Source organism: Orycteropus afer, unplaced genomic scaffold (assembly GCF_000298275.1).
Source record: "Orycteropus afer afer isolate SDZICR_OR568_19922 unplaced genomic scaffold, OryAfe1.0 scaffold00412, whole genome shotgun sequence".
Classification (NCBI taxonomy): Eukaryota; Metazoa; Chordata; class Mammalia; order Tubulidentata; family Orycteropodidae; genus Orycteropus; species Orycteropus afer.
Window position 1 is genome coordinate 578,701 of NW_006921999.1, and position 25,064 is coordinate 603,764.

At 34.7% G+C, this 25,064-nt stretch overlaps 1 protein-coding gene across 1 annotated transcript in view; it reads left to right on the plus strand.

The window, feature by feature from the left end:
* LOC103208103 (ephrin type-A receptor 6) overlaps positions 1-25,064 on the plus strand; it is a 1,324,606-nt gene that overhangs the window by 501,763 nt on the left and 797,779 nt on the right. Inside the window, exon 3 of the mRNA XM_007953778.1 lies at positions 9,995-10,330. Coding sequence (XP_007951969.2) covers positions 9,995-10,330 — 336 coding nt within the window. The remainder of the gene's footprint in view (positions 1-9,994; positions 10,331-25,064) is intronic.

Below are 25,064 nucleotides of genomic sequence, written 5' to 3' on the forward strand. Positions count from 1 at the left end.
GTGTTCAGTACATCAAATCTGTTCTTCAGATAGTCTCTAAATTCAGGAAGGATATAATCAAGACCATATTTTGGCTTTCATGGACTTATTTCAATTGTCTTCAGCTTCAACTTGAACTTGTATATGAACAGTTGATGGTCTGTTCCACAATCAGCTCCTGGTCTGGTTTTGGCTGAAGATATTGGGCTTCTCTGTTGCCTCTTCCCACAGATATAGTCTATCTGATTCCTGTGTGTTCTGATGAAGTTCACATGCATAGCTGCTGTTTATGTTGATGAAAAAAGATAGTTGCAATGAATAAATCTTTGGTCTTGCAAAATTCTATCATGTGATCTACAACATCATTTCTATCACCAAGGCCATATTTTCCAGCTACTGGTGATTCTTCCTTGTTTCCAACTTTCACATTCCAGTCACCAGTAATAACCATCTTGATTGTATGTTTCGTCCATTTCAGACTCCAGAAATTGGTCAAAATCTTCAATTTTCTTATCTTCGGTTTAAGTGGTTGGTGCATAAATTTGAATATTAGTAGTATAAACTGGTCTTTCTTGTAGGTGTATGAATAGTATCTTATCCATACACTGACAGCATTGTCCTTCAGATCTTGAAACATCCTTTGTGACAATGAATGCCACACCATTCCTCTTCAATCTGTCATTCCCCACATAGTATATCATATGGTTGTCTGATTCAGAATGGCCAAAAACAGTCCATTTCAGCTCACTAATGCCTAGGATATCGATGTTTATGCATTACATTTAATTTCTGACTACTTCCAGTTTTCCTAGATGGATGGACACAGTGGCTGCAACAGTGGGCTCTGGTATAGCAAAGATTGTGAGGCTAATGCAGGATTAGGCAGTGTTTCATTCTTTTATACCTAGGATCACTGTGAGTCAGAGCCAACTCTATGACACCTAACAACAACAGTTATTTATTGTTAAATAGCTACTTTATAGGTTTGTTGGAATGAGTGAATGACATAAATCATGTGAAATGCTAAGTACACTCATTAGAACAAACCAAGTAAACCAAGTGCTCAAAGATATTGGCTATCTTTTTTAAATATATGGCTATAAAATATAAACATGACCTGTTCTGCCTAAATATAATAGGGAGATGACACAAAGTGGGTAACACCTAATTTGGAACCTAAAGGATGAATAGGGATTTTCCACAAAGCAAAGGTACATAAAGGCAATTCAGGAATAGGTGTACAAAGGCATTTTGGTGCAGTGAAATGGATAAAGATTAATAAATCAACTTGAATCTTGTCATGAAGACACTTGTGAACAAGACTGAGAAGTTTAGGTTTTATCTGGAAATGAATGGAGTTTTCCCATTAGTTTTCATTTTTTTTCTTTAACTATGGATTTTATAAACACAATAATCTAAAAGAAATTACCCAAATCCTCATGCACAGTACAATGAAAATATGAAAGGATAGCAGTTCTTGATTTTAGATAACAATACAGTTATTCAAGGCATGTATAATAGGATTGAACAAAATGAGAAGCAATTCTCAATTTCTCTTTGTGGAATGCAAAGGATTTGAATTAAGCATATTGCTATATTTCCAGCATTATTTACTTTGGAATTTAAGTTTCAGTGTTTCTTCTGTATATAAAATTATTTTAAAATTCTCTAAGATGACATATTCTAAAGAAATCTCTCACAGGAAGACAAATTGTGCACTGATTTGTGTATTTTGTAAGTTTTTATTTGGCAGTACAGTAATGTACTGCATAAAATCCATTGGAGCAACATCAGACCACATGTGTGTCCATAGTCACATCCCCCATAAAAGCTATTATATTAAAAATTCAATATGCATACGATGGTTCATAATAACACAGGGTTCTACCTTACAACTCATCAAAATATTATTGTTGTTGTTACTATTTTATTATGTTAAAGATGTTTTAGTGTATCTGAAATTGTTTCTTTAATGTTTTTTTACACACAGAAAGGTACACTATGTACTCAGACAAACATTTGAGTAATTGGCATAAGATACAACCTGTATCTAATTGTTCAACCACAAAAAAATTGGCTTAAAAACAAATTTATTAAACTGAACTCATTCATAATCCAAGGGCTGCCTGTACATAAAATGGTGTTCACACAATCTCCCAATCACCTAATGCCCCATTTCACAGAACATATCACAGACATTAAGTGATGTATGACTGTATTCTCAAAGCAAAGCATTGTAGAATATATATATATATATTTTTAGTATTTACTTCCCAGGATTTTTCTCTCTATAGGCTGGCTGAATATAATGTGGCATATATTTTTTTTTGTTTTTTTTTTTAACTTAAACATAAAAAAGACTTATGTAACATCCTACCACTAATGAATGTCTGACCTTAACATAATCTCTTTACTTTCTCAGCCTCATTTCTTTGTCTGAATGAATTGATTTGGTTCTTTCCCTATGGCTAGGTTGGAGCCCAGTTTTTTGATTACTTTCCATCCATTACCAAAGAGAAACATTTTATGGACAAATCTTATAGATACTTCACAAAGTGGTTTAAAAAATAATGCAAAATTCTGTTTACAATTGTTCATAATAAATACATTTTAAACATATTATATAGGAAAGACTGTGTTGTTGTTGTTATGTGCTGTCGAGTCAGACCCGGCTCATAGCGACCCCTCCTTTGTTTGCCGAGGCAGTATCACTATGGAAGTAGATTTCCCCATCTTCCTTCTGAAGGAAAGACTATAGATTAGCAATATAGATATAGATGAAATTCATAATCAATAGTGATAATGCAAAGGATGAGATGATTTTTAGAGTTTTAAATTATACCTCTATGCAGATCTGACATTTTTAGTAGAATATTAAAGTCTAGGGTTATACTTTTTCCCTTGTACTATTTTTTCATTCCTAGTAAATTTTATAAACTTATTTTTTGCAAAGCCATTTACCTAAACATCTCTAAATGGTTCGATGTATTTTTTAAATGCATTTTATTGAAATGTAATTTATGTACAATGACATGCACAAAACTAAAGTGACATGGATCAATGCATTCTTTATTATTTTACAGTGTTCCTTTCCCTCCCCTCCCACCCATGGTAACCAACAAAGTTCCCTTCCATATATAAACTTTCTTTGACTTTTTACAGTAATGAACTAATATTATATTTGTCCATCTCTGATTGACTTCTTTCACTCAGCATAATATCCTCCAAGTTCATCCATGTTATGGTGTTTTGCAGATTCTACATTATTCTTTAGGGTTGCATAGTATTCCTATGTATATATACCACAGTTTGGTTATCCATTCTTCTGTTGATGTGCAAGTAGGTTGTTTCCATCTTTTGGCTATTGTAAATAGTGCTGCGATGCACATGGGACGTGCATATATATGTTCTTGTTCTGGCTCTCACTTCTTTGGGATATATACCTAGTAATGGGATTGCTGGGTCAAATGGTATCTCCAATTCCAGGTTTCTAAGGAATCTCCATACTGCTTTCCACAGTGATTGTAGCACTTCACAGTCCCGCCAGCAATGTATGAGAGTCCCAATCTCTCCACATCCTCACCAGCATCTGCCATTTTCTGTTTTGTTGAATTTTGCCATTAGTGCTGGGGTGAGATGGTATCTTATTGTTTTGATTTGCATCTCTGATGGCTAATGATCATGAGCATTTTTTCATGTTTTTTCTGGCCACCTGAATATCCTCTTTGCTGAAGTGTCTATTCATGTCTTCTGCCTATTTTTTTAATTGAACTGTTAAATTTTTTGTGTTGAGATGTTGGAGTTTTCTATAAATTTTAGAGGTAAGTCCCTTGTCAGATATGTAATTATCGACAAGTGTGAATTTATTGCTGTCATTTTTTTTTATGTGCTTTTTCTTGGTGTTGATTTCTTTGTTCCATATAATTTTCCGTGCTCAGCTCGTTTTGTTTAGGAATTGTGTTATCACTTCCTTCATTGCTATTGGTTTAGTATTTGCTAAATATTTGTACTGGTCCTCTTTTTTATTCTGATGTGAAAGTTTATCATTTTTCTTTGACTTTATCCTGTGATTTATAATTTCTTCCCAAATACAGAACAGTCCATTCTATCCAGTAGTTGTTTTGACTTACCTACCATTTAGAAGTTCTGTAACTACAGTTTTTTTCCCTCTTTTTGACTTGTAGTTGTCTTTATTTTTCAATTGATGTCTCTGATTCCCTGTTTACAATCTTGTAGGTTTATTTACTTTGGATATTTCTATAATTTCATTGGTTTCTGGGTTATGTCATCATGTGTTTTAATAATCAGTTGTTGTTTGCTGTTGTTCATTCTCTGTCCAAAGAACTCCCATCAGCATCTCTTGTAAGGTTGGTGTGGTTTTAACAAATTCTCTTAATTTCTGCTTATCTAGAGCTGTCATAATTTCACCATCATATTTGAGGGCCAATTTTGCTGGGTATATAATTCTTTGTTGGAAAATTTTATCTTTCAGGGTTTTATGTAGATCATCCCATAGTCCTCTCACCTTCATGGTTTCTGCTGAGAAATCCGAGCTTTGTCTTATTGGTTGCGCCTTGTAGGTAACTTTTTGTTTTTCCCATGCTGCTTTTAGGATTCTTTCTTTGTCTTTGGTTTTGGTGAGTTTGATGATGATATGTCTTGGTGATTTTCTTTTGGTATCTATTGTATTTGGAGTTCATTGGACTTCTTGAATGGATATATTCTCATCTTTCATCATATGAGGAAAATTCCCTTCCAACAAATCTTCAACCATTTTTTCTGTGGTTTTCTTTGTTTCTTCCTGTTTTGGAATTCTGATTACATGTGGGTTATTCCTTTTGATGGTATCTCACATGAACCTTAGGCTTTCTTCATTTTGTTTTGATCTTTTTTTCTGATTGATCCCTTTCCAAATAAGTGTTGAGGTATTTGCTTTTAATCTCACTAATTCTGTCTTCCATTGATTCAGTTCTACTTCTGTGCCCATTCAATGAGTTATCTATCTCTGAAAACTTAGTATTAATCTTCTGGATTTCTGTCTGTAGATTTTGTATCATTTCTAATTTTTCATTCATTTTGTCATTTTGTTCTTTTATTGTCTTTCAATATTGTTTTAGGGTTTTCTCTGTGTTTTCCACAATTTTGTCAGTGTTTTCCTTGATCTCTCAATTCATTGAAAGTACCTAAATATAATTCTTTTGAATTCCTTATCAGGAAGTTCCAATGTTGTGTCTTCCTCAGGGATGTTTTGGGTCTGTATACTGATCTCTTATTTCTCCTGCTTTATCTTGTTTCTTTGTGTGGACTGATGCTCTGTTCTCTCTCAGGCAATGTGACATTTTTGTGTTTATATTTAATTGGTGATTGTATGTTAGAGTGACTTGCCCAAGATTTTAATTTCTTTGTTTTGTCTGTAAGTTATGTACATAAACAGGATACTGTGCTGTGCTCCTCTTTTCGCTAGTTGGCAGCACTTACACACTCATCACCTGTCTTTTTTCCTGTTGTGTGCCTCCCGTATGTCCCTGAAGTCCTTTCAAATGGAGTCTATACTTAGGTCCCTGAAATCTGAATGAGAATGCTGTCACTTTAAAATCCAAAATGGCCACCACTTGTAAACCTTCAAAATGGCTGCATCCTCAGTCATTTTAAATATTCAAAATGGCTATCACATGTAAACAATCAAAATGGCTGCACCCTCTAGACATCCAAAAGTTCATAGCTCAGATTGTCTCCTGCCTTGTAATTTCCCTTTCTAGTCACAGGCCACCAGTGCTGTCATTCCTGCAGCCCTTGGTGAGCAGGGCTGATCTTTAGGTCTATTCTTAGGTCCCAGCATCACTTGGAAATATTCAGGTTGTTGGTCCTGTCAGAGTAGCTAAAAGTCCACTGCTCCAACTATCTCCATACTCACTGTTCTTAATCAGATTTTTCTACTAGTTGGTGCCTAATCTACTTCTGTATACTTGTTTTCAAAGCTCAAGGCTCCAGGATTATCTTCTTTATCTCTGTCAAATGTTTCTCTTTTCTTTGTTGAAGAGGGTCTGTGAAGCTTGTCTGCCTATTCTACCATCTTACCAGAAGTCCCCCCAATATATGTTTTTAAAAGTCCCCTTTGATATAGATTAATTTAAAACTTTTTCTCTCATTTGTAAACTCATAAAAACCCAAACTAAACCCACTGTCCTGGAGTCAATTCTGACTCTTAGCTACCCTGTAGGGCTAAGTAGAACTGCCCAGTAGAGTTTCCAAAGCTGTAAGTCTTTACAGAAGCAGACTGTCTCATCTTTCCTCTTCAGAGCCACTAGTGGATTCGAACCACCAACATTTTTGTTAGCAACCAAATGCCACAATAGCACCTTTATAAACTCATAGTTAAAAATGAATTTCTCTTTCATTAGAAAAAATACTCTATTACATTCCTAGTAATCAAAAAATTAATGAGAACTTCTAACTTACTGCCAGGTAGTCATTGAAGAACTTGTAAAATATAGCTTGAAGGGCAATAGGCTTACATGATTTGATATCCTTAGTCAATTTGATCAAATGTTCACTGTTCTTAAAGTTAAAAAACACATATACAAACCAAAGTTAGCTACAGAGTTAATAGATGAATTGTCACTCCACAGTCAATATGAATAAAATCCCATTTTTTTAATGAGTTAACATATCCCTACAATTATAAAATATAAATCCACAGCATTTGATGTAGTGATTGACGTATGACCCTAAAAATTTGCTCCCTTTCTGTACCTGCCTTTACTAAAGTGTATTCTGCAGAATACTAGAATTCCTCCAGGTACTACTTGGTAATTAGGTCCCTATGAAAAAATGTTTCAGAAATGTTTTATTCAACAAAATGCAGAAAACTGTGTTAGTCTTTTTCAGTTAGTTTTATTTCAGGGTCAGCATTCTTAAAGAGTTATTTGACCACAACTCATTGTGTGTGCGTGTGTGCGTGTGTGTGTCTGAGGCCATGGAAATGAAAGGATGGCACAGAACATATTTTGAGAAAGACAGTTATGTTTAAAAACATTTTATACATTTTTAAATTTTTAAAAATGAAATTAAAAAAATCATAGAACAGCTCCACTCTAAACCAAAAAAACACTGCCATCAAGTCGATTCCAACTCACATCGACCATATAGGACAGAGTAGAACTGCTCCATAGGGTTTCCAAGGCTGTAAATCTTTATGAAAGCAGACTTCTTCATCTTTCTCTGTCAGAGTGTCTGGTGGGTTCTAACCACTGACCTTTTGCTTTAACCATTGCACTTCCAGATCTACTCTCAGAAATTTAAAAAAAAAAAAAAACCTCACTGCTATCAAGTCAATTCCAACTCACAGTGACCCCCATTGGGTTTCTGAGGCAGTAAATCTTTACAGAAGTAGATCATCCCATCTTCCTTCCGCAGTGGATGGTGGGTTTGAACCTCCAGCCTTCAGGTTAGCAGTCAGATGCCTTAGGCACTGCACTACCAGAGTTCCTTCAGATCAACTCTACTACTCTTTAAAAAATATATAGAGATAGAGGGTCAGATGCATTTTTTGGAAAGGGAAGAAATAGCACTGCCACAAGATTCTCAAAAATTTTACTATTTGTGTCCTATTCTTTAACTCTTTATGAGTATAAAGAGGAAATTCAAAGTTGAAACAAAAGAAAAACAAGATTGAAAATGAGTTTTCTAGATAAACTAGTAGAAATAAAATTGCAGTTTTTAATGTAAGGTTTGACGGACTTGATAAATAGCTGGTTGTAAATCAGAATAATTGTCCTTTTCTTATCAAGTCAATTTTGAGGGTAAGGGATAGACATTGCTATTCTTATGTGTGTGTTACTTGTGTCCTTTAAAGAAAAAAAAATAAATAAGGAAATCTCAGAGTTTTTAATACAGATGTCTCCACAAAGGTTATTATTGCCAATTTTTCTCAATGTGTCACATAATCATTGTATAATTTATAAATGATAACAAAGAAATCAGACTACATTCATAAAAGCCCAGTGATACATAATTTAGTTGAATCTGAGGATTAGAATTAATTGTCTCTTTTTGTTCCAAGTTCTAAATCTTAGTAAATGATTCACTGCATGTCATTACAGCTTAATATTTGCATGAAATCACAGTTTAGCTGGCATAATTTAACAGCAATTAAAAAGCTATTTAATCGTCATGCAAATTGGTATGAGGACCCTTGAGTAAAAAAGGTGTCTGCCTTATTTATTTATTTGTAAATATCTCCAGGCAGACAGTTATATACTTGCAGATACCCATAACATAATTGATAACATTATTCCTATTCATGGAAATATAAGTGTCTAATAATACATGTTTTCCATTATACATAAAAGACCAACATTATGAATATGTCATTCTGTAGAAAGACATTATGATGATAAAGATAATGAATCTTTATCTCCCAGGCATATGTCTAGGTTGGAGGTAGAAAGGTACACTTGTTCCTGTGCTCTGATTTATAATCCTTCCATATTTTCCTTTCAAGTGAAGGGACTTCTGTAACCTCCAAGAATATGAATGTCATAAAACCAGGTATTTAGCAACTTTTTAGAACAATCACCCACCCTAATTTTAGGTCTAGCTGTAGGTGATATACATATTGGTGACTAAGCTTCCTATCTTACAGGTTGCTGACATCAGGAACCAGCAAAAAAAGGAAAAGCAAAATATATAAGAAAACTTCTTAATATCTCAGTACATCCAGTATAGTCACATACATTTATGACTAAGATCATGTCAGTCTCACACCATACAATTGATCTCTCTGTTCACACTCCTATATTCATAACAGCCATTCCTCACTCTACTTTCAGTAGGCTCTTTTTAAAATTTATCTCTTCCATACATAAAATCTATAAATTTCTTCCTGTTGTATGTAGAAAAATATCCACAATAAGCCTAACAGTCTTTCATTATCTGGTCCCTTCCTGTTTCTTAATACTCATGCTTTATTCCTCTTCACTCTATCCATAATGATTTTCTTCCATTTCTATGATTATTTCAAGATCTTTCTTTTCTAAACAACCAAGTACCTCTACTCCAAGTATTCTTCCCACCCCTTTGCACATTTTCCTCACCACCTCCCTGAGGGTTTCTCAGAATATTACACTTATTAGGGGTAGTTTTTACTTCAGATTTCATAGCAACCCCTCCTTGGCTTTCTGAGGCAGTATCTCTATGGAAGTAAATTGCCCAATCTTCTTTCTGAGGAGTGGCTGGTGGGTTTGAACAGCCAGGCTTCTGGTTAGCAATCAAATGCCTTAGGCACTATGCCACCAGAGCTCCTTTAATTTCCTTAGTTACACTTAATATAATTTGAATATTATTCTTCAAGAAAGAACACAATGTGTATATGTTTATCTAGACAACAGCTATAATGTTTTATCTCATCAAATCCCAAAGCCCTGGTAAAAGTCTTTTTTGCTGCCTTCAATTTCCTTCTCTCTTCCTCTTCTTCCAAACTCCCTTACCATCCTTTATTCTCAACCTGTGGGAAACAGATTTCTCAGTGCTTCTTAAAGCTAATGAATCCTTTAAAAAAAAAAAAAAATCCATGCCAAATACTAAGACTGAAAGAGTAATACAGTCTATTTTGTATATATATCATGTTACTGTTTTTTTTTTTTTTTTAACAAATTTTGAGAATGGTGATACTAATAAAACCATCATAGAATTTAAAATATTTTTGGCCATTATATATTTTTCAATCAAGAATTTAAAATACATAATTACCATATCTTTTTGGAATCTGGTGCTTGTGTATTATGTACTGATTTCACACACCAGAAATTTAGGATATAGAGCGTTTCAACATGAAGACTACGCCCTGAGAGATTTTATCAGATAGTTTTAATTTTATGTTCTTTCTAATTCCCATTAGAAAAAGGGGTTCACATGAATATAAAAGACCAATATGTGTTTATTGATAAACTTTCAAGTTAGCAGCATAAGTGATTGTCCTATACATGTGCATTTATTCTTAATTGCTTTTCTCTAGGGCCACCATCAGCTCCTAGGAATGTGATTTTTAACATCAATGAAACAGCCCTTATTTTGGAATGGAGCCCACCAAGTGACACAGGAGGGAGAAAAGATCTCACCTACAGTGTAATCTGTAAGAAATGTGGCTTAGACACCAGCCAGTGTGAGGACTGTGGAGGTGGACTCCGCTTCATCCCAAGACACACGGGCCTGATCAACAATTCCGTGATAGTACTTGATTTTGTGTCTCATGTGAATTACACCTTTGAAATAGAAGCCATGAATGGAGTTTCTGAATTGAGTTTTTCTCCCAAGCCATTCACAGCTATTACAGTGACAACAGATCAAGATGGTAAGTTTCACTGCTGTTCTTTCAAAACAGCATTGTTTTGATGCATAATATCCCTGCTGGGCCTACATCCATTGAGGTGCAATTATTTACTGTTTACATTGCAGAGGTGATTTTCTGGCTCCTGTTCTTATTCTATCCCAAGTTACATAAAGATATTTTTCGTTTTACTTCTTAGCAGTATGGTTAATTAGATGAAATGTTTCTCTTTATTGTGTATACATTTCTACTATAATATAATCATATGCCAATATCTCTTAACAAATCCATATTATTGATCAATTAAATTAAGTTTCAGTTGTCCATTCTACTGTCATCTGTTTTCTATGTCCAATGGAACAAATAGTACAGATTTTTTTTAATTATAATTCATATCTACACTGTACATTACAGTCAACATGCTTAACTTTGATCCACTGTGAAAATAAATAGAAAAAAAATCCAGAAAAGGGATTAATTGCTTCTGTCTAGGTACAGTTTGTGAAAACTAGTTAAACTGTCTTAAAAGCAAACAAACAAAACAGAAAAAAACCCACTTGCTTTTTAGTTAAATGTTCACTTTGTAACACTATAGAATTTTATTGCAGTATAGTCAGGCATGAACCCTTTATGATTTTTATAATTACGTATTCTCTTTAATTCCCTATAACATGATTGCATTGAAAACCATTCTACAGGAAAAGCTTCAGAGATATAGGAAATTCTTTTTTGGGATGTATTCATAAATGATATGGATACACAAGTGACAGTCTTATGATACAAAGCATTGATTTAAGTCAATGCACATAATGAGACAAAATTATAAAGATAAAAATGTTCTTATTCAATAAGGTAATATATGGTGATATTTAAAATAAAAATATATTAGAAATGTTAGCATACTGTTCAACAATATAAAGGAATGAACTCCTGATCCAACTTGGAAGGACTTCAAGGGTACAATGTTGAGTGGGAAAAAACTCAGAAAGATGTTTATATGACATTCATAAAATAATGTAATTATAGAGATGTAGGAGAGATTAGTTGTTAATAGGGGTTAGGAATTTAGATGTGTGTCTAGTGTGACTATACAATGATAGCATGAGGGGCTTTGTGGTCATGGTAGTAATCTTGATTTGGGTAGAAGTTACATGAAGCTACATAATTAAATTGAATAGAGCTACACACCCAAAGGCACAAGAATTATTGTTGTACCAATGCCAGTTTTCTAGTTTTGATTTCATACTGTAGTAATGCAAATAATTAACACTGGAGGAGGCTGGGTGAGGCATGTACAGCATTTCCCTGTAGGATTTTAGTGCAAATTTCTGTGCATCTATAATTATTTTGAAATAAAAACTTAAAAAGACTATTAAACCTATAAAATATGCTATAAGAAATTAATATTATACATATATATATATATATGTATGAATGAAATATATGTGAATATTTTATTCAAAATAGTATATATAAATTCACTTTGCTTATGATTTTCAGATATGCATCTAGTAAGTAAAGTAAAATCAAGTAGTATTCTAAAGTCACTATAATTGTCCCCTTCATTTGACAAATGGCTCTATATCAAAGAATTTGCATTATAGTTGTTTAAAAGGTAATTCTTATTTCCTCCTTTTTTTTATTTCTTTCATTTAGAGTCAACAAAATCTTGTCAAATATATAGCCGATATCAAGCAGATTAGTCTTCTGCCCCTCTGTGCTTTAGCAGATTACATGTAAACTTTTGTTTCCTGCTATCTGCTCAAAAAATACAAACCAAGTTTAAGAAACATTCTTAACTATAAAACAAACAAACAAACAAAAAAACCTACTGCCATTGAATCAGATCCAACTCATAGCAATCCATCCTTGGGTTTCCGAGGGTGTATCACTACGGGAGTAGATTGCCCAACCTTCATTCCAAGGAGTGACTGATGGGTTTGAACCGCCAGTCTTCTGGTTAGCAGTAAAGTGCCATAGGCACTATGCTACCAGAGTTCCTATTCTTAACTATAGGGTATATATAAATAATTTTGATGACAAAACAATATGTCATTTTAAATAAAATATTTAGATACATATAATATTCTAGGATTAGAGATGAGTTTACTTAATCTATGTTTCTACTTAGAAGAACAGAAAGATAAATTGTTGCTCACTTTTTAAATGAGATAATTCATTAAAAGTATACAGCTATATGGGAAAAAATGTATATTGAACATGAAGCAAGTTATCAAGATATTCCATCAAGTCTATTCTGACTCATAGAGACCAGATAGGACAGAGTAGAATGTCCCCTTAGGTTTTTCCAAGCTATAATCTTTATGGAATCAGACTGCCTTATCTCTGTCCTGTGGAGTAGCTGGTGGGTTCAAATTGCCAACATTTTGATTAACAGCTGATTGCTAACTACTGCACCACTAGGGCTCCTTGAAACATGATACAGTATTCATATATTGACACTGCACATTTTGGAAGAATAACTTCATTAAGTGTTCTTCCCCAATAAGTTTACCTTTGATGAAGGATATTAAGAAAAAATTACTGTTTCAAAAATTTAATTTACTTTGTTTTAGATATAAATAGTAGTAAAGAATCAAAATATATTTAAATGTTTTTGATAAATTCATAAAGGTCCTGCATTGAATTAAAATAATATCACATATACACTTAGATATAGACTCAATGGCAAATAACAACAACAACAACAAATACACTTAGAATATATTTAATTATGACCAGCTTATGTATGAGCAAGAGAGCTCTGGTTGCACAGTGGTTAAAGCATTCAGCTGATAACCAAAAGATTGGCAGTTCAAACCCACCAGCCAATCCACTGGAGAAAGATTGTTGTTGTTGTTTGCCGTCGAGTCGGCCCGACTCATAGCGACCCCTCCTTGGGTTTCTGAGGCAGTATCACTACGGAATTAGGATTGCCCAACCTTCCTTCCGAGGAGAAAGATAAGGCAGTCTAATTCCATGAAATATGTAATTACCAAAAAACAAAAACAGGAGCTGTGATGGTGTAGTGCCTAAGGCATTACAAATGTGTAATCAGTACTGAGATAAATCTTACAAAGGAAAAGGTCAAAGTCTTCTGAGAACATTTGTTTTCCAGAACTGGAGAATAAAATGGGTCTTCCTGAGGAAGTGGCATTTACATTGAATTCCATCCTTAATGATGAGTAGAATGTGATTAGGCAAGGTAAGGCTGTGACAAGGGAAATAACTCTGAGTAGAAGAAACTGAGCAAAGGTTGGGCAATCGAGGAATTATAAACTTATGAATAATGCACCAAGGGTCTTAACATATATTACAGAGTTACAACAGGATTTGGGAATTAATCTAAAATTCAGAGAAATGAGTGAGTGTCTCCAAAATAGCAAAGACAAGTTAGGGAATCAAATGATGCCGATATATTATTAGGGTGACAATTAGGGAAAAAGAAAATCAGCATAATAATAGCATTGTTCATAAGATAATACTTGTTGTTGTTTGCTGTCGAGTCGGCCCCGACTCATAGCGACCCCTCCTTGGGTTTCCAAGGCAGTATCATTATGGAAGTAGGATTGCCCAACCTTCCTTCCGAGGAGTGGCTGGTGGGTTTGAACCGCCAGCCTTCTGGTGAGCAGTCAAGTGCCTTAGGCACTATGCTACCAGAGCTCCTAGGATAATACTTACAAGTCGTTATTAGTTGTCACTGAGTCACTTCCAACTCGGTATAGAGCAGAACTCTATAGGGTTTTCAAGGCTGTGACTTTTCTGAATCAGCTCACAAGGCCTGTCTTCTAAGAAACGTCTGGGTACATGAACAACATATTACTCACTGCCGTGGAGTCGATTCGACTCATAGTGATGCCTCCTTGGGTTTCTGTGGCAGTATATCTATGGAAGTAAATTGCCCAATCTTCCTTCTGAGGACTGGCTGGTGGGTTTGAACCGCCAGTCTTCTGGTTAGCAGTCAAATGCCTTAGGTACTATGCCACCAAAGCTCCCATTAGAGACCAAAAAATGCAGACAATTGTATTAATTATGTTATTATTCTTTGTATGCATAATATGAAACATAAGATTATGGAGAGATTACATTGGTATGCCTTTTCTTTCATGTAGTTGACTAGATGGATGAATGTATGTGTATGTATGTATATATGTATGTACGTATGTATATATGTATATATATATTTATATATATATCCTTTTTTATTTCTTAAATTTAAGAAATACTAAGGAAACCTTATTAAACAACCCTTACTTGATTGTTTGCTATCTGTTTAGAATTAAACAAATGTAACTTTTTTTTTTTTCCCCAAATCACTTAGAACCACTTAACTGTAGTTAGGAGGAACATTCCTTGATTATTCTGATTGTGGTTGGATAAATAAGTTTATAAATTTAAGACTGTGATGCTCATAATTAAGGATCTTTGCAATAAACCTTAATTAACTGATTTCTGCAATCCCTAAGAACTATATTTGCAACCTTCTATTTTCATAGTTTGCTTAAATGGTCTTGAAAGTGACTTCATTTAGAGAGCAAAATAAGAAAGTAACACCTAGGAAAAAAAAAAAAAAATTCTAATTTCCAGTACATAATAGGAAAACCAGGGTGTGTAGCTCAGTAAAAAAAATAATTCAGGTCATAGACAGTAAAATAAAATATTAATCATGGATAATCACCCTGAAACAAATTGTGTTTGAGGATATCCTGACATGTACAAAAGCCTTTAGGGAACATGTTCAAAGTGAAGGACATGATGAATTACAAACTAATTTTGCTGTTATTTGCTAAAGGATGTTTAAAGAAATTATTTTCCAAAAGAGGTTGTCTAATTCATTGACTTCTTAAAATATATTGAACACCCCTCATTCTTGCCCTTGATTATCTATTCTGTATAGACTGGTCTAAGGCTAACATTTTGATTGCAGATTTCAAGTGTTTGAACTGGCAGGAATGATTAATTGAATTGACATTGATAGATTTGAAATTAACAAGAATCTCCATATATTTATAAACTCGAGATTTTTTAATTTAATTGACTAAGTTCATTGCATTTAGAAAATATAGCCTATTTAATTTGCTAACCTTTTGTACCTTGCTGGAGCAGGTGATTAGAGACACTATAAATGAACTTTCATCTTTGTGTCTGTATATGTTTTATATCTGGATACCTCCCACAGTTTTTATTTTGTTTTAAAAAATCTTGTCAACAAACATTCTTATTTTTAAAATCTGTGAAAGTCCCTTTACAACTAAAAATAATAAATCAGTATACAAGTGTAAAATGGTTCCTGAAAATATACTGAATCAAAGATTTCTTATTCACAAGCTAAAAACATGATATACTTTTCTTAAAAAGATAGGAAATAACCAAGATTTTAGCTAAGAGAAATGCTATATTATTTGTATTTTTTGTACCTACTATGCACAAGCAAATTGCATATTCAAAAGCTACAGATATAATAAAGTATACATTTTCCCTATCACCTAAGGAAAAGTATTTCTCTCCTGAAAAGTGCACTGTATATTTTATTTATGGAAGTTAGTTGAAATGTCATTCTAGTTAATCATAACTAAATAACATTATGGTCCAGCCAAATATTAAATAATACTGGAGTCTGGATGACTGTAAACTTTAGTGTTACTGCTAAGAAACACAAAATTACATCTAGCTCTAGTATATTTTTATGAGAGCCATCTTATAAGTAGTTGAATGGTACAGAAAAGTCTTTAGACCAGTCAGGAGGTGTGGAATTTGAACGACTGCTCCCAGACAGCTGTACACAGTTCTGTACATCTTTTCTATCTCACTGACCCACAACAACATAGTTCATAAGAGTTTACTTTCCCAACCAATATGCAAGCTTCCTGTGATCAAGGATGCTGTCCAGCATCAAGGAACTACCCAATGTATTGACTGTAATTTAATAAATATCAATTGACTGCACTAATAGGAATCAGAGATGGTATGAATTACTTTTTCATTCATTTACTCAAATAATATTTACTAAACATTTTCAATAAATGTTATATTAATAACTATTATATTAACAATATGTGTATAGTTTTAGTAAGAATATTTTGTTCTGGGTGCTAGGGATATGGCAGTAAAGGAGAAAAACAAACCATTAATAGTACCCTGCCTTTATCGAACTTACATACTAGTGTCAGGTAATGAGTGTTATGTACCATGAAGAAATAAAACAAGTGAATAAGAGATTTGTAAGTAATAGTTAGTGTAGGGTCCCTTTCCTGGCATTCCCCTGTCAGTGTAAGGTTAGAGTCATTCTTTATTTATCTTCAGTAGAATTTTTTCAGTATGTGGTATTTATAATACTATTCTACAATTTCTGCATTATGTTTGACTGCAAAGGTACCACTTTGATAACTAAGGTCCTCCTGACCCAGCCATGGGCTTTTCAGTCACCACAAATGTGCAAAAGTTGGGTAATAAAGAAGGAAGACAGAAGAAGAGTTGATGCATTTGAACTGTGGTGTAGGCAAAAAGTTTTGAATACAGTAAGTCACCGGTTTACTAATATGCAACTCATCGACATCTTACATTTGTACTTTATTTAATGTTATGTAAATTTGCCCTCACTTTGGAAAAACTCAATCACAATCACCTTTACTTGTTGCACATGCAGTTTTTAAATCATTGAAAAGTCTTCAAGCTTTTCTTACACTAAAGTAAGGCTAAATAAGAACCACATGCACCCATTCCAACTTACTTACAAATTACATTTAAACACTTAGGAATGGATGCATAAGGTTGCCGTGAGTCACCTAACAACAGGAATCCCTTTTACACAGAGAAGACAATGAACCCCTCTCCTTTCCTGCTAACATGGTATTTAACCAGATCATGAAATGAAAAGAATACTTTGTGGATATATTTTAAAGAGACTATTCCAGGCAGTCTACTCCTGGCAGACTATTCCAGAACAAAAATGACAGGAAATTAAATTTAAGCAGGAATATGTTTGGAAAGTATCAAGAAAGTGTTTATGCATATATGGTCTTAAGTGTATACTGAATTTTATGCTCATCAAATCCTCTGGTGCTATGCTTTCAATATTTTTACCACAAAGATTTTAATCAATACTAAACCATCCTTTAAGTGGAATTTATTTTTGTCAGTGATCATACATTGTTTGCAAAATGTGTTTAATTCTAAGCATAATTTCAAGCAGTTGACTTTTAGAGTCATGAGATGCTTTCTCTGAGGAATTCTCATTTGTACATTTTCAGGAAAGGTGATTGAATATTTTCTTAATTGTTGTTGTTGTTATGTGCTGTCGAGTCAGACCTGACTCATAGCGACCCCTCCTTGGGTTTCCAAGGCAGTATCACTACGGAAGTAGATTGCCTCATCTTCCTTCCGAGGAGTGGCTGGTTGGTTTGAACTGCCAGCCTTCTGGTTAGCAGTCAAGTGCCTTAGGCACTATGCTACCAGATATTTTATTTTCTTAATATAAAATAATATTGCTATTTTGATGCCTCTACTACAACATTAATAATTTTAATGTTGTCTACATAATTGAAAACATTATTAGAGATTATTTAATAAAATGCTTTAATTCCTAAAAAAAAAAAATTAAACTGGTTAGGATGTTTAATTAGATTGAAGATAAGTGCATGTCATATTTTATACAATCTATAACTATCATATGATGTAAGGTTCTATTTTATTCAAAAATCAGGGGGAAAGTGCCGTCAAATGTACTAAAATATAAAGCTTTTTCCTTTCTCCCCTGGTCTGTTTTTCTCTCAACTCGTCATGATATTTTTATATTTGCTAATTAATGCCTGATGGCACAGTGCCTAACTCACAAGCCACTCTTCAGAAGGAAGTTTGGGCAATCTACTTCCACAGGGATACTGCCTCGGAAACCCAAGGAGGGATCGCGGTGAGTCAGATTTGACTTGGTGGCAGTGAGTTTGGTTTTTTGGTAACTAAAGAAAATTTTTTTTTTTTTTTAATTCTTTATATGAACTTTACTATGTATCTTTATATTGTGCAATGTCAGTTTAAAATGCAGATGAGAACAGATCATCTAATTCATATGCAGAATCAAATATTGTGCATTGCTTTCTTTCTTTTTGGGGCAGCATAGGTTTCCCTCCATTCCTCCAAAGTTGCCTTTAGCATGTCAGACAGGCAAATGTAAGTCAAACTCAGGAAGTTTGTAAGAAGCAAGAGAGGATCCTCACAGTATACTTGCTGGGAGAGTGAATATGCTCCTGTGTACAGCCTAGATCCTTGCCATGACTCAATGATGGTGCCACTTTCCCCTGCCAGCCAGCTACTGAACTGACACATCATGCTTCAGTGCGGACAAGCTCTAGGGCAGAGTAGCCAGGCATTTCCTTGGGCTTCCTTCCTAACCTACAATGGAAGGGTGACTACGAGGGAGAAGTTTTGAACCTTCCTACCAGAAACTGCTAGGTACTTTCTTGTGGTAGATGGGAGGGTTGTCCTCACTAAGACATGGGCTCTGCAGAGAAGAGGCAGCCAGCACAACCACCACCTCCTTCAGCCTCAGATGCCCCAGGGCTTGTAGACCAGACCCAGATCCTTCCCAATCCCACTAGAGACAGAGAGCAACACAGAAATATGGTCCTTCCTCTGCAGATGCAACCCAGTCTCCTAACTAGATAGAGGGTGGCAATGAACATGAGGCATAGGCAGGGACTACGAGACTGCATGGGCCTAGAACAGGGGAATGTCTGTCAGAAAACACATTCAGTTGGGTATGGGGAGGCATAAGAGGTAGGACTTTGCCAAGAGCCCTGGCTCCAAGCCCCCAGTACATGGCCCATTGTCATATCAAACCTAACATACAAAATATGAAGTCAAAGATGAAATTCTATAGAATATCAAGAGAGCAGCAGCAGATCATTAAATCTTAAGCTGGGGGGTCCTATACAAGTACACAGGCCAATCACTGATGAAGCAAACCCTAAAAACATTTTACTCAGTAGTAATGGCATTGTGTTTTTCCATTTACCTCTGTGTGTTATTTATAAAATTCATAATGTCTGTGGCTGTTATGTACCAAGAACTGTGCTTTTTGCCATGTAATGAAAAGATGTATGTTTGAGACATGGTACTGCTATAGAGAAGCTAACGGTCTTTTCTCTCTAAGATTTAGAAGTCAGAGTTTGACAAAATAAAAAAGTAAGAATTAAATGTAATGATATCTGATTCAGTATTCATTTTCAAGAACAGAGTACCTGAACTAGTACACAAATCGTTAAACATGTATAAAGTAGCAAATGATTCGGAAGGAAGGTTGGGCAATCTACTTCCACAGTGAACCTACTTGGAAACCCAAGAAGGGGTCTCTATGAGTCAGATCTGACTGGACGGCAGTGTGTGAAATGATGGTCAGTGAATGTTGACTTTTCACTAAACTGTTTTTATAAAAGATAGCCTACTTGTTAGTGAACAAAACATTTAGTACTGAATGACAAAAAAAAAAAAAATTGAAAAGTAATTCTATACGTTCTCTATTGTGATTCTAATTATTTTGACATTATTATAGACCTGGGAGTACATTTCGTATTTATTGAAAACTTTGTGCTCTGCTCTTTAGTGCCATACTGAGTTCCTTCCAACGTGTGCTTTCAGATAGCAAATTTTTCCTCAAAATATTCATGACATGACTTGTTGAAACTATTCATATTCATCCTTTAAAACTGATTCAGTTTACAAATTTGTCAAGTAATTTCTTATTAAAGCAAGTAACTAACACTACAATAATAAATATAGTACCTGAATAGAAATATACTTTCTGTTCCCTTTAATTTTATGTCTTAAAACTTACTTTTCTCTTCTGTTTTCATTCTAAGATATGTATTAACTTTTACTTTAAGACATTCATGTGAAAGAATGCCACTTTTATAGTTTCTCATTTCAAGGCTGTTCTATATATAGTGCATGATTGACCATTGTCTAGATATGAGTTTGTATTCTCTTTCGACAAGTTTATTTGACAATTGTATCCTATCTCACAATTTGCTCCTTTTAAGTTTTCTTGTTACTTCTCAGAGAGAGAAATATGTTGATCATTGGCAGATATGAAAATGCACGTTCAAATTCCTAGATATTGGGAATAGGTTCCTCATTCTATTTTTATGAGAATAAATGTTTAATGTGTGGAATACTTTTGAATATTTAAAATGTTCAACTACTGGTTTTATTTAGCTGTTTTTACAAAATGTAAGATACTTGTATTAAGAGAACAATTAAACCTTATTTGAATGCTACTTAATTACACAGTTAAATTTAAACTATGACTGACATGCAAAATTGTTTGCTAAAATAAATTACTCCGCAGGAGAAAGATGTCGCAGTCTGCTTCACAGACTACTCTGTCCAATAGGGTCTCTATGAGTCGCAGCTGACTCCAATAAGGGAGCTCTGGTAGCATAGTGGCTAAAAAGCACTTGACTGCTAACCAGAAGGCTGGCGGTTCAAACCCACCAGCCACTCCTCGGAAGGAAGGTTGGGCAATCCTACTTCCGTAGTGATACTGCCTCGGAAACCCAAGGAGGGGTCGCTATGAGTCGGGGCCGACTCGACGGCACATAACAACAACAACAAAAATAAATTATTCCTCACCTTGAGAATTTTATTCACTTAACCACTGCCAGCCCATATTAGCTTTTTATCCCATAATTCATAAATTATTTATTTACATTTAATCATGTTTAAATTAGAACAGTACTCTATGTCTCTGATATATGTTTTAAGTAAGTATGTCTCATTGTCATTGAGTTGATTCTGACTAATAGCAACCTTACAGGACAGAGTAGAACTGCCTCAAAGGGTTTCCAACAGCACGTATTAGTTTCACAACTATATTACATGACAATTTTCATAGGCTTCAAAGAATCTTAAGATAATGCAGAGTTTATCTTCCTGTCATCAATCAGAATGTACATATAATTTTCTCAATTTTTATTTTGTTTTAAAGATCTCTAACAAAGATATCTAATTCTCTTCTATAATATGGCTGATTTTTCCATGTATCTTGCCTAAAATCTTCCTGTTATCAGTAGAAATATTAGCTTATTTAATAGAAAAAAAAAGAAAAACCTCATTTCAGAAGATGGTAGGTCACCATTTTCTGTGTCATCATTCTTTGTAGACACATGGCCATCAGTTAGAAATTCTGCTTATTTTATTTCCAATTTGAAAGTTTTTCAGTCCCAACTCCACTTCCACTGTTCTGCAATCCTGTATTTGTAATTTACCTGAGAGGTGTTATGCATGAATGCTTACAAACCTGACAAGGGCCCCAGGAGGCCTCACTGAACATCAGGCTAAAGATTCTCCAAGGGGCACTTCTTGGATGCATTTCCAAGATAATCTGAGAGCTCTCAGGCATTCTTTCACATGATTGTGATGGAACTGCTAGGTTCCAGAGGAGAAGACTCCTCTCTAAAAAGAGAGTAACAGTCAAAGAAACAAGAAAGCTTTTTCTGAATTTGAACACTTCCACCAAGGTCATTCCAGCACAGTCATTCCAGCACAGCAAAGGTGCCTCCAGGGAAAAGTCAGGCAAGGGGGAAAAACCCAAACTATGTACCTAGGAGCTCTGGTGGCACACTAGTTAAAGCATTCCACTGCTAATCAAGAAGTCAGGGGTTCTAACCCACCAGGCGCTCTGCAGGGGAAAGATGAAGGAGTCTGCTCCCATGATGATTTAAAGCCTTGGAAACCCTATGGGGCAGTTATACTGTGTCTTACAGGGTTATTGTGAGTTGGAATCAACTCAGTGGCAGTGGGTGGTGGCGGTGATATACCCTAGTGTGAAGTTATTGGCAATGAATAACCATTGAGTTTAAATTCTGTCTAATACCTCAGACACTTAACTTTTGCAAACTAGGTCCTTAATATAGGGAACTGTACATTCTTTAAAAATTATTTGATTTTTAAAATTTAATTTTGGAGAATCCACAAAGTGAAATTCCATTAAAAAATATTACAAGGTACTTGAGCTCTGGTACCATAATGCCTAAGGTATTTGACTGCTAACCAGAAGGCTGGAGGTTCAAAACCACTAGCCACTCCTTGAAAAGAAGGTTGGGCAATCTACTTCCATATCACTATGCCTGGAAAACCCAAGGAGGGGTCTCTATGAGTCAGATCCAACTCGTTGGCAGTGAGTTTTGTTTTGTTTTGTTTTGAAGGTTCTTCTGTGTGACTAAACAGAATCTAATGCAGTCATGCTAAAAACAACACATCTCTAAATATTCAAATTAACATTTGAAATGTAGTATACACTAAAATAGATTATGTCAAAAATGTTTATGTTAAATTGCCTTAAATCATTGATTTAGTAGAACTATAAGAATAGTTTCTTCATCAATGACATGCCATATAATTTTATCAATACATTAACAGTAGATATAACTCATATAAAGGAAAATAATTTATCTCTTTGTTACAGATAAAATTGTTAATGTAACATGTAACTGTTATCCATTTTCCTCAATAAAAGAAGAATCTATTTAAGATAGATGGAACGCAAATGTAACCAAATTGCATTAGGTTTCTAACAGACCATTACTTCCGATATTCCCTTGACACATCCTTTTTCTTCACTTAAGAAGACTGAAGCATAGTGCCTAAGGCATTTGACTGCTAACCAGAAGGCTGGAGGTTCAAAACCACTAGCCACTCCTTGAAAGAAAGGTTGAGCAATCTACTTCTGTAGTAATACCACCTGGAAAACCCAAGGAGGGGTTGCTCTGAGTCAGGTTTGACTTGACGGCAGTGAGTTTGTTTTGTTTTTTAAAAAGACTGAAGTTCATGGGAGAACAGAAGGGCAGTGTTTGCACAGGGAGATAGCTCAGAGGCAGGAGTGCATGGAAGGGAAGGACACAGGGATATAAAAATTTATTAAAAAGACAAAAAGAAGAAGAAGATGAAGAAGAAGAACTGAAGTTTAAATGACCTTTCAAGGAATAGAACCTCATTCTTATACTACAATCTAGAATTGAGTATTTCTGAAATTTTTATTTATAAGAGTTCTTTTCCTTTTTTAAAAATACTGTTTTATTCTTTATTTCAATTCTCTAATTCCAACAAATGTTTCTTCTTATTATTATTCTCTTGTGCCAGTGAGAGGAATTAATTTCTACACCTGCCTTCATGTGACTTTTAAACCAGTTATGCTTTGCCAAGGTGTCAAGTACCACAGGCAGGATGTGGGAAAAGTTGTTTTTCATTTTACATGAATTTGGCCTATAGGGCCTTGATTTTCCACAAGAAACTATAATCTAGAGTCAAATATTATTTGTTGCCTATTAGTTAAATAGGAACTCTGGTAGCATAGAGCCTATGGCACTTGACTGCTAACCAGTAGGCTAGCGGTTCAAACCCACCAGCCACTCCTCGGAAGGAAGGTTGGGCAATCCTACTTCCATAGTGATACTGCCTCGGAAACCCCAAGGAGGGGTCGCTATGAGTGGGGGGCGACTTGACGGCAAATAACAACAACAACAACAATTAATTAAATATTTGTTGCTAATATTTGTTGCCTATTAGACAGCTAAAGGGGAATAAGTATGTTTGGGAATTAAGACAACCAAAAAGATTCTACACTGGCTAAACTTGTTGTTGTTACGTGCTGTCGAGCCAGACCCAACTCATAGCGACCCCTTCTCGGGTTTCTGAGGTGGTATCACTATGGAAGTAGATTGCCCAACCTTCCTTCCTAGGAGTGGCTGGTAGGTTTAAACTGCCAGCCTTCTGGTTAACAGTCAAGTAAGTGCCTTAGGCACTACACTACCAGAGTTCCTATTAGGGAATAGATAAAACAAACAAGTACAATTGCTGTACTGAATTTTTCATAAAAAGCCCTTTCTTTATTTTCAAATTCTCACTTTTCAGGTATTAGTTCTTTTCTCATGCTTTCATTTCTTCACTTAAAATTGTCTTAGTTTTATAGACGGAGCTTTGGTGGTGCTGTTGGTTAAGCTCTGAGCTACTAACCAAAAGGTCAGAAACCCACCAGCCACTCCATGGGAAAACCACGTGGCAGTCTGCTTCTGTAAAAATTTATAGCCATTGAAACCCTTTGGGGCAGTTCTGTTCTGTCTTATAGGCCATTTTGAGTCAGAATCCACTCAGTGGCAGTGGGTTTGATTTTTGTGCAACAATATTATTAGAAAGTATTATGACAGGCTTCCACAATACTTTCCAAAAAGTCAGTGCATTGTGTTTACCTATGTATTGAAAATGTTGTCCATTGCTAGAATAAAGGTGTTACATAAATGCAAAATATATTCTGCTCCATTTGAATATGGCATTTTTTAAAACATGGATTCTCAACAAAAAAAATGTCTCTTTAAAACATGAAAACTGTATTTGATAAAAATCAACTAATGGATAGCTAGCTCACATTTCAGAAACTAGGAGCTCTGGTGACATAGTGCCTAAGGCATTTGACTGCTAACTAGTGGCTGGTAGTTCAAACCCACCAGCCACTCCACAGAAAGAAGACTGGGCATTCTACTTGTGTAAAGATGTACCACCTCAGAAACCCAAAAGGGGTCGCTATGTTTCAGAATCAACTTGACGGCTGTGAGTCTGTTTTTTTTTTTTAAGTTTTTTTTCAAAGACTTCCAAAGACTCATGTAGTATATGTAGCACAGAAAAAAACAGCCTTGAAAAAAGTTCTTAATATCCAAACCAATGAGAAAAGTATACAGCATTAAATAAATTGTGGTGAGGGAAAATTTTA